General features: G+C 53.0%; 1 protein-coding gene across 6 annotated transcripts in view; it reads left to right on the plus strand.

The window, feature by feature from the left end:
* VDR (vitamin D receptor) overlaps positions 1 to 11,929 on the plus strand; it is a 57,294-nt gene extending 45,365 nt beyond the window's left edge. For all 6 annotated transcript variants that reach the window (XM_057702961.1, XM_057702962.1, XM_057702963.1 and 3 more), the window contains 4 exons: positions 64 to 235; positions 5,739 to 5,890; positions 6,052 to 6,168; positions 7,496 to 11,929. In XM_057702961.1, coding sequence (XP_057558944.1) covers positions 64 to 235; positions 5,739 to 5,890; positions 6,052 to 6,168; positions 7,496 to 7,755 — 701 coding nt within the window. In that variant the 3' untranslated portion in view covers positions 7,756 to 11,929. The remainder of the gene's footprint in view (positions 1 to 63; positions 236 to 5,738; positions 5,891 to 6,051; positions 6,169 to 7,495) is intronic.
* The last annotated feature ends 1,074 nt before the right edge of the window (positions 11,930 to 13,003 follow it).

Below are 13,003 nucleotides of genomic sequence, written 5' to 3' on the forward strand. Positions count from 1 at the left end.
GCAGGGCCTCGCAGAAGTAAGCCTGACTCCACTAGTTCCTTCTCTTCTCTCATTCTTCCCCAGACATTATTGAGCCAACCAGCTTCTCCAACCTGGATCTGAGTGAGGAAGACTCCGATGACCCTTCTGTGACCCTGGACCTGTCCCAGCTCTCCATGCTGCCCCACCTGGCTGACCTGGTCAGTTACAGTATCCAAAAGGTCATCGGCTTTGCCAAGATGATCCCAGGGTTCAGGTAAGGAGCTTGAGGGACATCCAGGGAACAGTCAGAATCCTAGACTGAGCCCCAAGAAGGCTCAGAAATTATTAGTCTACTGCCTCCCAAGATACAGCCTCAGGCCCTACCCCAGACCTCCTGAATCAGAATCTCTGGGCGAGGCCCAGGAATCTGCATTTAAGACGTGCAGCTCATCAGCATTACTCGGCAGGCCAGCACTGGAGGGCCACCCACCCCTTACACTTTCTATGTGATGGAACGGGAGCCCAGTGAGGTCCAATGGCCAACACCAGAATGTTGGAGCCCGTGTGTCAGAGCCGGGCTAAGACCTCTTAGTTCACGGCTGTGTCCACTCAAGCTGCCTTGGATCTAATCCTCATATTATCCTTTGATACATATAACCTGGTCATCTTTCACCCAATTTATCCTTCACCCAAGGCCATTTCCTAATCATACTGAGATCTTTTTTGCCAAAGTAAGTAAGTATAAGGAGTTCTACTGGAGTAGAGACCCTCCCTTATGAATTCATTCGTACAAATTTCATTCATTCATTCAAATGTTTTATTGTTTTGGTAATAATGGTATATATAATGCTTATATTTAAATGGTCATGCAGTGTTAAATGTTCTTAAAAGTACATGAAAGACGACACTTTTAGTAGATATGTTGAAAGGCAGTTGTATCTATATTTATGTATATTTATAGCTTCATTCTTTCTAAAAGTTCATTTGGAACATTGTCATCAAATACATATACACTGGGGTCAAGAAATAAGTTAATAGACTTCCCTGGCAGTCCAGTGTTTAAGAATCCAGGCTTCCACTGCACGGGGCATGGGTTTGGCGATGCCTGGTAGGGGAACTAAGATCCCTCATACCACATGGCACAGCCAAAAAAGAGAAAGAAAGGAAGGAAGGAAGGAAGGAAGGAAGGAAGGAAGGAAGGAAGGAAGGAAGGAAGGAAGAAATATCAAGCAATATTCTCATCATTTCAAGTAGCAGCAAAAGTTGCAGTTGTAGCAAAAGGGGCAGAATGCTTCCTCAATACTGTTGCTCGGATTCAGTGCTAGAATACTGGGAGCTGGAAAATGACTGGACGTTGGCCGGCCCCAAACAGAAGCTCACCCAGGTGCCATTTCTTGTTTGGTGAATCTCTGCTATGTAGGGAAGCCATCAGCTACTGTCTAAATTGCTGCATTGCCAGCTAAGTGACGGTAATTCACAGAGCTAAACCAAGCACTTCCCAGTTTGTTTCTGTCCTGAGGCAACCTGCTCTTGTTATTTTATGCCTCTCACCAATTCAAATACCAGGGATTCTCCAATGCTTTTTCCTGGAATTAATATGAAAACTGTAAAAGAGAAAACATCAAATGGTGTTGAGACACTCGTACTGTATCACGCATTTCAGTTGCATCAAAAGGAGTAAAGGCCACTCCAGCAGGCAGAACGGGCGTCACCTGGGCTGGGCCTGGGATTTACCCTCCAGAGTCTTTCCTTGGAACTGATGACATATTCCGCTTAGTACAAGTTCCAACTCTCTTCCCCACTCTTCGTGTTACTGTTTGCAAACTGCACTTGTTCCCAAAGTCTTGTTTTGGGTAAACAGCTAGAGAAAAAAAACACTTCAAGGTGTTGATGGATACACTTGTAGCAGGCGGCTCCCATCCTAATTCCAGGAGGAGCGGTCCTCATTTACAGTCCCCAAACCTTGCCTAGTGGGGAGTTGGACCAGAGGGCACCCGAAGCCCTGTCCAGATGTTACGGTTTGGTGGCTGGGATTGCCCACATGGGAAAACTGTCCTAAAAAGAAAGTAACTCATTTAATCAGATTACCCCAATGCAGCCCCTCCCACTAAGTCACCCGAGCGCCAGGTTTTCCTCATGGCCTCCATTCTTTACTCTCGCCATATACACCTTCACACAAAATAGCACACCTGCCCCTCAATTTCTCTCCCCCAGGATGAGCTGAAGTCTACCCCCTTCCTTCCCTTTCAAGCCTCATTCTCCAGAGTGCCCTGGTCTAGCCCTGCAGTCCTGGCTGATGTGAGGTATACATGAACAGGTACCAGAGCCATCCACCTATTGAGGAAAAATCGATTACATCGATCCTAAACATGCTTGGATTGACTTTTCTGGCTTCAGCCTGACCTGAGGAGTCCCGAAGTGGAATGCTTTCCAGCAAAAATGGAGCAGACCTCAGCAAGAGCTCTGGGGGGACATTAATGTGGATGCTCTCTGGGGATGGATGGAGCTGATGCTGCACCAGAATGGGGGCCAGAGCCCAGGCTCCGGTAGGACCCAGGCAGGGCTAGCCCAACAACTCTCTGGTTCTGCCGGTTCCTGCCCTTAGAGGTTCTGTTTCTCCAAGAAGTGAAAGAACAGTGGCTACGTCCCTGGTGGCTTTGATCTTGCTGCCTGGGGGCGGGGTGGAGGGTGTGGAGAGGGCAGGATAAGACTTCTGTGGGGGGGGGGGGTGTACAGGAGGAGGTTCCAGTGCAGGTATAGGACCAAGGCGGGACTGGACTGGATGGGCTGTGCTGGGTGTGAACTTCGCTGTGGTGTGGCCTTGGCCCTGCCCCTGGCTCCCACCTCTTCTTCCTTAGCCTTTCAGTCTGCACCCCCCAAATCTCCCTCCCTCAGCCCTGCAAAAGAAATGCATGGAGGAAGTCGTGTCTGGAGCAGCGACTCAATGGCCAGGAGCAGTCTTGGATCCCAGAACCAAGGCCCACAGGTTTCATTGCCCAGAGGGGTGCATGAGGGACCAGGCCCAAGCAACCCCAGAGGGCTAAATGCCTCCAACCTCACTGCCATTTCCATCCGCAGGGGCTCTTTGCTGGGTCAGAGGCTTGGGGTCACAGGGGTTCTCTCCTCCTACGGCCTTTCCTCTGTATTCACTTATTCATCTGTCCAACAGCCAGCTTGCTTACCTAAACTGTGAGGGATAAAGCATGAGCAGGACACAGTCCCTGGCCTCCAGAAGTCCAGTGGCTGATGGAAGAGACAGATGTGTGAACAGCTGCAGTAAAGAGATAAGGGTGCCAAGAGGTACCGAGGGAATGCAGGCGGGAGGGGCTGGACACTGCCTGGGGGGCGTGGGAAAGACGAGACAGCAACACATCCCCAGAGCACCTCACAGGTGCCCAGAAACAGCCACAGGTGTGAAAACTGTGTGTAAATATTACTCACGGCCAGGGAGGAGGCCCAGAGCTGGTGCCCATCACAGCAGAAACGAGGTCTCTTACTGATTTCCCCTTTATCTCCCCTTCTACCTCCGCCCACCACCATTCCCAGTTCTGGCTGCAAGCTGCACTTAGAAAGTCCCGGTATTTCCAGGCTGTGGGTGGTAATTCAAGGTCGTTCTAGGTTTGCTTTCATAGAAGTAGTATGTAGAAGTAGTATGTCTGGGTCACAACAGGCAGTGGTCCCAGTGAAATCTCTAACCAGGCTCCCGTGGGATGTTTGTTCATTTCCACCCATCCATTTCGAGTGGGCCGTTGAACAAAAGGTTATGTACAAAGATATTCTGCACAGAATTACTTATAACAGCAAAACTCAGAAGCAACCAAAATGCCCAAAAATAGGAGTGTAGGAGACTGTATTTTCCGAAGATTTAATAATGAACAGGTTTTACCTACATAATGAATTAAAACCCAAATGAGGGTGGTGTTAGTTTTTATTTTCTCAATGTGGATTGAGCACCCAGAAAAAGGTGACAGGGATGGTGAGACATCTAGATGCTGTGGCATCAGGGCTGTTTATTTCAGAGAAAAGGCAAAGAGGGACATGGTGGCTTTCCTTAAAAGGTTACAGGGGTATCCTGTGGCTAACGGAGAGGTCTGGTTCTGTGTTCCTTAGGACAGAACTACAAGCAATGGATGTGTGTGTCATTGTGTGGGTTAGAGCTCAACTGAAGAAGAGGCTATTAACCCAAAAGCCAAGCACCCCATGGCTGTATCCAGAGACCAGGAGCTCCCTGGCACGGGGAGAATCCTGCAGAGGCTCTGTGAGAGCTGTCTGTCAGGGATGCTGAGGGAAGAATTGGACCACATAGGCTCTAAATGGGGCATCCCAACCCTAGCACTTTGTGATTTTCCTTCAGTGCCGGCCCTTTGGTGGCCACCTAATCACGCAAGCCTTTTCACGCCTCCTCATCCATCACCTGTTGATACAGGACTCTCATTAGTTAATATCCGCTTCCCACCTTTTTACTTTCCAAAGTGCAGCCACAGAGGATGACAGCCCGTAGACAGGATATCCAGGAGGAAATACACAGACAGAAAGAGAAAGGGAGGAAAAAGTGGAAACAGTGTGATCTGTGGGCCCTGCTTTTTCCTTGTCACCGTTCAGACAAGCTCAGCTCGTGACTCAGAGTTGTGGAACTAGTCGTGAGCCTCTTGACCCATCAACACATAGTTATAGACCCTCTCCTCATGCCCAGGGCTCAGTGATCAGTGTGAGGGCAACACTAAGGTAATGAAGAGGTAGTGCTGGCCTTCAAGTAGGTTACGGTGAAGAGCCAGAGACAAGTATCTAAAGGACAGAGGTGAAGGGGAAAGGACAAAATAGGATTACAGGCAATGTGCAGCAGGTCATAAAGGAAAGGCTCTGATTCTATGAAGAGAATCGGAGGGTGGAGAGATCCAAGGGAGACCTCGCTAGATTCAGGACCAGAAAGATGTCATGGAGCAGAAGAAGATGGGTGCTCTAAACTGGAGCACCCATGTTCAAAGGCATGGTGGCATGAGGATGCCCAGCTCAATGTGTGGAGTAGTCCGATGTGGTTAAAATGGAGGGTTGGTGGAGTCTGTGATGGGAAGGGGGCCTGGAAAGACAGGAAGGGAGGCTGGAAAGACAGGTTGGTGCCAAGTTATGGAGTATGGGCTTGATCCTGGGGCATTTGATAGTCAGTGGGGATTTCTGAGCACATGAGTGACGCTTCCCTGTAGCAGCAGTAAGAAAGGTGAATGAGAGACTTGACTCCGATTCTAGAAAGAGGCAACTGAAAAAGATGATGGAGCTCTGAATTAGAGCAGTCCGGTGGAAGTGGGAGCCCAGAGATGTCCTGGAGACAGGGTTGACTTCACTACAGGAAGGACCGAAGGACAGGAGGAGGGAGAGGGAGAGAAAGCATGGGAGCCATTGAGGATGGCTCTGGCCATGCTCTTGCAGTCTACCATATTCATGCCATTGCCCTGGGAGCTTCTTCAGGCTCTATCTTCCTGACCCTAGAAGAGGCACAGCTGCTCAGACCTGGGAGACCCGGGAAAGTCACTGGGTTTTCCCTGTCTTAGTAGCTGAGCTGCATCAGTTGGCATTCGGTCACAGCTTCGAGTTGTTGTCAAGTTGTTCTCCCTCAACAAACAGTCTCGTTCTTTCCAACCAGGCTGCAAGCTCCTCGATGGAGGACCCAAGACACATGCTGGTTACCTGGCAGGTGTATACCTGTCAACGCACTGCACTGATTTGCATGATGTGATGGTCTTGACCAGTAACCTGACCTCCTTCCCCTCCACCCCCGGCAGAGACCTCACCCCTGAGGACCAGATCGTGCTGCTGAAGTCAAGTGCCATTGAGGTCATCATGCTGCGCTCCAACCAGTCCTTCACCATGGACGACATGACCTGGACCTGTGGCAGCGCAGACTACAAGTACCGAGTCAATGACGTGGCCAAAGGTGCGGCTGGGCTTCACCTTTCCTGGGGCCACGGGCCGCACCAGGCACATCCGAGGGAGCGAGACGGCATCAGGGAGAGGAGGACGAGGGCCAGGCCTGAGGTCGGGTGGGGCGGGTGGCTCCTGTGTGTGCCCGCAGCAGCTGGCCGTTCTCTCTCACAGCCGGACACAGCCTGGAGCTGATCGAGCCCCTCATCAAGTTCCAGGTGGGGCTGAAGAAGCTGAACTTGCATGAGGAGGAGCACGTCCTGCTCATGGCCATCTGCATTGTCTCCCCAGGTACCTAGCAGTGTGGGGAGCGCGAAGGGTGAAGCCCCGCTGAGGACCAGCAGGGGAGGTTAGAGGAAGAAGGGAGCAAAAGGAGAGACCGACAAGGAAACCCACTTTGCTGGGTTTGCCCCGCCCGTGTACTGTGTGTGTGTTGAGGGTTCCCTCGTTGCCCTTGGCCTTGCCCTAGCGAGACCATTGGTGATTCATGGGTGGGATTCTGAGAAACCAGACAGATGGGGTTTTTCAGGCCACAGACAGTACTCAGGCTCTGCTCTTGTGTAAACTGGACTGACCTCTGCGGACTCTCCATGTCCCCTGGGGACAAGGCACGAGAGCCTGGGGCCCGATCGATGATTCTGCTGGCCTGATACCTGGCCTGATCGACAGCTTAGCTGACTGATTTTGGAGGCAGGGTGCTGTGGTCCTCGAGCTCTTCTGCCTGTTTGGGGTGGGAAAAGGGAGAGAAGCCAAGGAGGGAGGTCTTGTTGTTCTGGGGATGTTGAATTGCTGACGAGGCTTCCACCGGGACTGTGTTCAGGGAACAAGCCAGTGGCTTCTCTCCAAGGGTGGGCTCTCTCCAGGGATATTACCCTGGGCTGGGGGCCCAAGGGAAGGACATGGGCACTCCTCCTCCTGCCCAGTGAGCATTCATTCGTTCATTCATCATCCACTCAACAGTGCTTGATTGGGCCCCGTCAGGAACCAGGCCCTGTGCTGGGCTTAGGGACTCCGCAGCGTCCAGGACACCCTTCTCTCCCAGGAAGCGTAGGAAGAGACATGAAACAAATACTATTTAACAATGAATTCTTGATGCAATGAGAGTTCTAAAAATAAAGAAGTACATGATGTTACAGAGGGTACAGCAGAAAATGGGGATCCGATGTTGTCTGGGGCGTGGAGGTAAGGGTTCATTAGGAATGGCCTTCTTGAGGAGGGGCCTTTAGGCGGTTACCTGAAGGATCCGTAAGAGTCAGGCAAAGGTAAAGGAGCTGAGTTCCGGGCAGAGGGACACAAACGTGAAGCCTGGAGGTCAGAGAGCGTGGCTCAGTGGGATCCTGGTGAAAGATGGAGCACACAGACAGAAGGAGAGAGGGGAAGTGGGGGCAGGGCCAGGGGCCCTCGAATGGGCCTGAGACACAATCCTGAATGCAATGGGAAGTGGACGAGGGGCTGGGGAGGACTGTGGTGTCACAGGTCCGCTGCCATCCAGGAGTGACCCAGGAGGTGCTGAGGCTGGGTGTCTGTCTGTGTGGGCCAAGGAGCAAGGGGAAGACTGAACAGTGAGGGACCTGGCTCAGAGCTCTGGTGCCTCCTGCCCCCGCCTCTCTGCCCACAGACCGTCCCGGGGTGCAGGACGCCGCCCTGGTCGAGGCCATCCAGGACCGCCTGTCCAACACGCTGCAGACCTACATCCACTGCCGCCACCCGCCCCCGGGTGGCCACCTGCTCTACGCCAAGATGATCCAGAAGCTGGCGGACCTGCGGAGCCTGAACGAGGAGCACTCCAAGCAGTACCGCTGCCTCTCCTTCCAGCCCGAGTGCAGCATGAAGCTCACGCCCCTCGTGCTCGAGGTGTTTGGCAACGAGATCTCCTGACGGGGGCAGCCTGCGCTGGCCTCTGGGAGGGGCAGCCTCTCTGTGGCCGGGCACCCAGGCCTGGGGCCGGCAGCTGCCCCGCAGCCCTTCCCACCCCTTCTGGAGTTCAGCCCGTCCTCTCCCACCTCCCCTCCCCGCCCAGCCCATCCTCCCTCCTGCCCAGTCTAACACCAGGTTCCGCTGACCTTCAGGCCACAGGCTGCCCATCCCCCCCGCCCCTCAAGACCTCCGTCGTGAGGCGTTACGGTTAATTTGACAAAGAAACTCAAGCGGGGGCAGAGGGCAGAGGCTGAGGGCGGGCCCTTGTCCAGGGATGCCCCTGCCACCCCAGAGGTAGCTGCTGGCTGGTGCCGAGGGAACCGGCAGGCACGAGAGACCTAGCCATTCCTCAGGGACAGAGATACCTGTACCTCCAACCCGCTCCAGGCCCATGCGTCCAGAGCCTGGTGGGACCACCCTTCCTCCACCCCACCCCCCGTAAACACTGACCCACAACCCCCACCTCATCCTGCTGCCGGTCTGTGCTATTCTGCCCCAGGGCCGTGTGCCACGAGGGGGCCTTCTCCCTCTGCCTTCCTCTGCTGGCCTGCCTAGGACACTCACTGCCAAGGAAGACCAAAACCAAGGTGACTAAGGTCGCAACTGCCCCTTATCCACCTCTGCTGACCAAAGGGTATTTGCCTAACCCCACAGTGCCCACCTTCATCCCATCGCCATGGTAACATTTTCCCCGGAAGTAGCTATGGTAAGATGGGCTTTCTCCCCATGGCGGGGGCCGCTAACCCAGAACCCACGTGCTGAGAGGCCGAGGAGGGAAGAGAGCAGGGCCCTGGCGGTGGTGGGGGACAGGCAAGCCCAGCCTCACAGAAGGGTAGCAGATGGAGGCCACACCTGTCCTGCCACCTAAGCCACGGCTCTTCAGCCTGGATCTAAGGGGCTGGCTGAGCGGGAGCTCTGCCTCCGACAATGCACCAGGCAGGGCTGAGTGGCCCCAGGCTTCGGAGGATCATGGGCACCACCCCCATCCTCACCCTGCCAGTGCCTTACCTCCCACCCCAGAGGGAGACGCGCCGCAGACTCCAGAGCGCTTGCCCAGGGGCCGTGGGCACTGGGGGCCTCACCCTGGGGTGGCCAAAGGCAGTGACCCAGAGGTCAGCCCACGGTCCATGCCCCTCAACAGGCTGGCGAGACGCTGTCACTCTGCTTACCCGTGGGGCCTCATCTTCCCCACCTGTGAGGGTGGGATGGGGGAGAGGAATTTCCAGACCCCCCAAAGCCCAAGCCCTCCCTGCCCACCTAGGTCTGCTTCCAACAATGCTGTCCCCCGGACAGGCAGGAGGCGGTGCCCCGGCACCTCTGGTGTGGGTGGGGGGACCGCAGGTTGGCCTGGTGGCTCCTCCACTTCAGGTGAAGGTGGGTGGGGTGGTTCCTTCTTATTCCCGTCCCACACCCTGACGTCAGAAGGGGCCTGTGAGGCAGGGCGGGGTGGGGTCACGGAAGCGTAGACTCCCCGTGTCCAGAGCAGCTCAGGAGGCGGGACTCACGGCCCGGGTACCTGGCTGGGCTCCTTCGGGGTGTGCGTTGTAGGCGTGTGGGAGCAGAGCAGACTCTGGATTCCTCCAGGAGTCACAGAGGGTCCTTCAGATCGTACTCAAGTGTGGGGAGCGCAGCCACACTTGCCGGCTCAGCCGGGAGGAGCGGGTGTCAGCAGGATACCTGTCCACCTGCACCCGCTGTTCCCTGAAGACCCCGGGAGCAAGACCCCGACTTACCCCCACGACAGCCACCGGTGTCCGCGGGCCAGTGTTTCTTCATCTGACAGCCACGGTCCCTGTTGCAGAACCGTCCTTAGTCTCAGTCCGATGTCTGTTGGATGGGAGTTGTCTTCAGAAGCAGACTCCATTTGGTACCACATTCTAATACAGCACGTAGTAGGCATCACTGATGAAGAGATGTTTATGGGAGGTGAGGACTTGCATTGTGAAAATTCTACATGTTAATTATTGTCGTTATTTTACACATTAGGGAGAGACCCTTGTGATTTGATTTCGGCTGCAGGACACGTTGGTCCAGCTGTTAGTCAGCAGTAGAAAAGGCTTGAAAGTCTCTAACCCCGTTCAATCCACTTGTTAAAACTAACGCTGAGGAGAAGGTGTGACTCACCCAAGCGCACGTAACTAGTTTGAAGCAGCCCCAGGACTGGACCGAGGCTTTGGACTTGGGGTCCAGTGCTGTATCCACTACATCACGCTTGAGCTCAGACCCCGTGTCCCATTCCCCTGGTGGCTAACCTCATTCCTTGGGGCAAGCCCTGGCTTTCAGAGCAAGTCCAGATGCCAGATTCCTGCCTCGCTTCCCTGGGTTGTCACCCCACTGACCAATCAGGAGGAGGAGAAGGGCCATCTCAGCCTGTGTCTCAATGTGAGTCACACCCCTGCCCACGGTGGCCCTGGCCGGGTGGGGTCTCGGCCGCAGCTCAGTGTAATGCTGTTGCCTTACCAATAAAGTGCATTTGTCTTTGTACCTTCTCCACCCTCCCGGCGCTCCCCTGGCCCTGCCTTCGCCAGGGAACACGACAGGGCACACTGAGAGCACCAGTTCCTCAGCCATGGGGCCCGTGACAGCCCAGTCCAGCCCCAAAGGGAAGTCTAGCAGCTGGGAGGAAGAGAAAAAGTGAGGTTTCCTGGGGCTGAGTGGGGAAAAAGTGTTATCATCTCTTCCATTTTAGAGTGAGAGAATGTGAAGGTAGACATTCATAAATCTCAACCTTTTAAAGCATATTATTGGAAAGCCAGGAAAGTGTGCACCAAAATACCAAATAAACAAGATCCAGGAGATAGGAAAACCCTTCTCTGACGGACTGGAAGCAGTAGGAGAATCCAAAGGAGGCCAACAGGGAAGCTTGGAAGGTACAATAGATCTGGTTAAATCTGGAAATATAGCAGCAAAAAAGGCTCTGAAGAGTGCCTCCTGAGTGATTTCCAAAGAGAAAAAAATTTAGCCAGAAATTTGTCAAATAAGCCCGTGAAGAAAGCTTTGCTTCTGATAACAAAGGGGGTGCACCCTTACACGGCGCTTACTTGGCGGCAAGTACCGCTGTAAATAAACGCTTTATGCAAACCAGCTTGCTTTATCCTTATAAGGACCCCAGGGGAGGTGGACGACTATTACCCTCATTTTGCAGAGGAGATAACTTGCCCAAAGCCATACTGGTGGTAAGTGAGAGATGGGGTTTGGACCCTTGGCAGTGGGCTCCAGAAGCCATTAATTACCTGCTACACTACACTGCTTCCCATTGAGCTGAGGGGGCTGACACATGACAGCTAGTCATGCCAGCTCTCTATTAAAGGGGATGGAAGGGAGATTCCCATTCCGAAAGGAGGCCTTGGGATAGAGAACTTGGAGGTGCTGGGTCTAGCAAGGCTCTACTCTTGGGAAGCATTCAGTCACATGTGTTGGGTCCATTTCTGTGTGGCCCTTACCCGAGAACCTCAAGAATGGAAACCAGACAACTGTTGACAAAAATGTGTCTTGTATTTGAAATGCAGCCAGTGACTTGGCAAACTTCAAATGACTCCTGTAAATATACAGTACTTGGGCTTCCCTGGTGGCGCAGTGGTTGAGAATCTGCCTGCCAATGCAATGGACACGGGTTCAACCCCTGGTCTGGGAAGATCCCACATGCCGCCGAGCCACTAAGCCTGTGTGCCACAACTGCTGAGCCTGTGCTCTAGCCTGCGAGCCACAACTATTGAGCCCATGTGCCACAACTACTGAAGCCCCCTTGCCTAGAGCCCGTGCTTTGCAACAAGAGAAGCCACCACAATGAGATGCCCGTGCACCACAGTGAAGAGTGGTCTCCACTCACCACAACTAGAGAAAGCCCACGCGCAGCAACAAAAGACCCAACGCAGCCAATAAATATATAAATTTATTTTTAAAAAAAAGAATATACAGGACTCTCAAAGGGTCCCAAGGAGCCGATGCACCGCCTCCATTTCCAAAAAAGTGGGGCTTATGATAAAGGGCAGCTTCGCTAAACACACAAGCAGAAATAACTAACCACAGACACAACGTGGTCATCTGCAGGGAAAATCATGCAAGGAAAACGTAACCAATGTATTTATTTACGATACGTTGGCCTAGGAACCTGTGGATGTGCTTTAATTTTTCAGAAGCATCTGAAAATGTTTCAAGCCCAATGTGTCAGTGGGGGATGGGGTGGGAATAGAAGAATTGGGGGTGGGGCTTGGGGGCCACGTTCTCAAGAAAAGTAAATGGACTTAGGGAAAGGAAACCAGCAACTGCGTAAACAGACATGTCTCTGGCAGGACAAGTATGAAGACAAGTCCTCAGAAACTGTTAGGAGACTCTTACTTAGCATTTTTATAGATGACCCAGAGGAACATAAAATCTCCAAGTCCGTGTGTTTCAGTCAAGTTTTCCAGGTAAACGGAGAGAGATGCACCCACTTAGGAGAAAGCGATTTTAAGTTTTTCACATTCCAAGTCTTAGGTCTACATTTGTGCTGTTCAATAAAGTAGCTGTATGTGACTTTTTATGTTAAAATTCATTAAAATTAAATAAAAGTAAACATGTAGCTCTTCAACCACATTCGCCACATTTTCAGCGCTCAATAGCCCCCAGGGCTATGGGAATGGAGAGTGCAGATACTGAACGTTTCCCTCATTGCAGAAAGTTCTATCAGGCGGTGCTGGTCTACACAAAGCATTCTTATCTGGTCCTGCATTTGAGTGGTATGTTGCTGTTGATCTGCTGGGCAGAGGACCACTAAGTGTTTCCCACCCTATAGAGGGTATTTAGGGAACATCCTCCCTTTAGATCAAGCAATGCTGCAATGGGACTGCTGTAAACACGTCTGCTCCTCAAAAGAGGCGTAAAGAAGAAACATCACCCAGATCATGAGGTTGATAGGCTCAGAGCTTCGTGTGGCATAAATAGGTCAGCACTGTTAAGGAAATACTGATTCCTTTAGTCCTGGGCACAAGCAGACAGGCCTGCCAGAGCCCTCAGGTCAGGGTCTCTAGCTTCGACCGAGGCTCTGGAGACTGTCTATGCACCTTGGGTCTGTCTGCCTGCCCCATGGCCCTGCAGGGGACAAGGGTGATGAAGGACACCTGACGCTCCCAGAATGGCCAGGGGGGATGCCCCTTCATGCCAGCTAGCATCACTGTGGGCAAGAAGCCTGTGAGGCTCCTGAAGGGGTCTGTGCTCCAACTGACCGAGA

Source organism: Hippopotamus amphibius, chromosome 12, assembly GCF_030028045.1.
Source record: "Hippopotamus amphibius kiboko isolate mHipAmp2 chromosome 12, mHipAmp2.hap2, whole genome shotgun sequence".
In the NCBI taxonomy this organism is placed as follows: Eukaryota; Metazoa; Chordata; class Mammalia; order Artiodactyla; family Hippopotamidae; genus Hippopotamus; species Hippopotamus amphibius.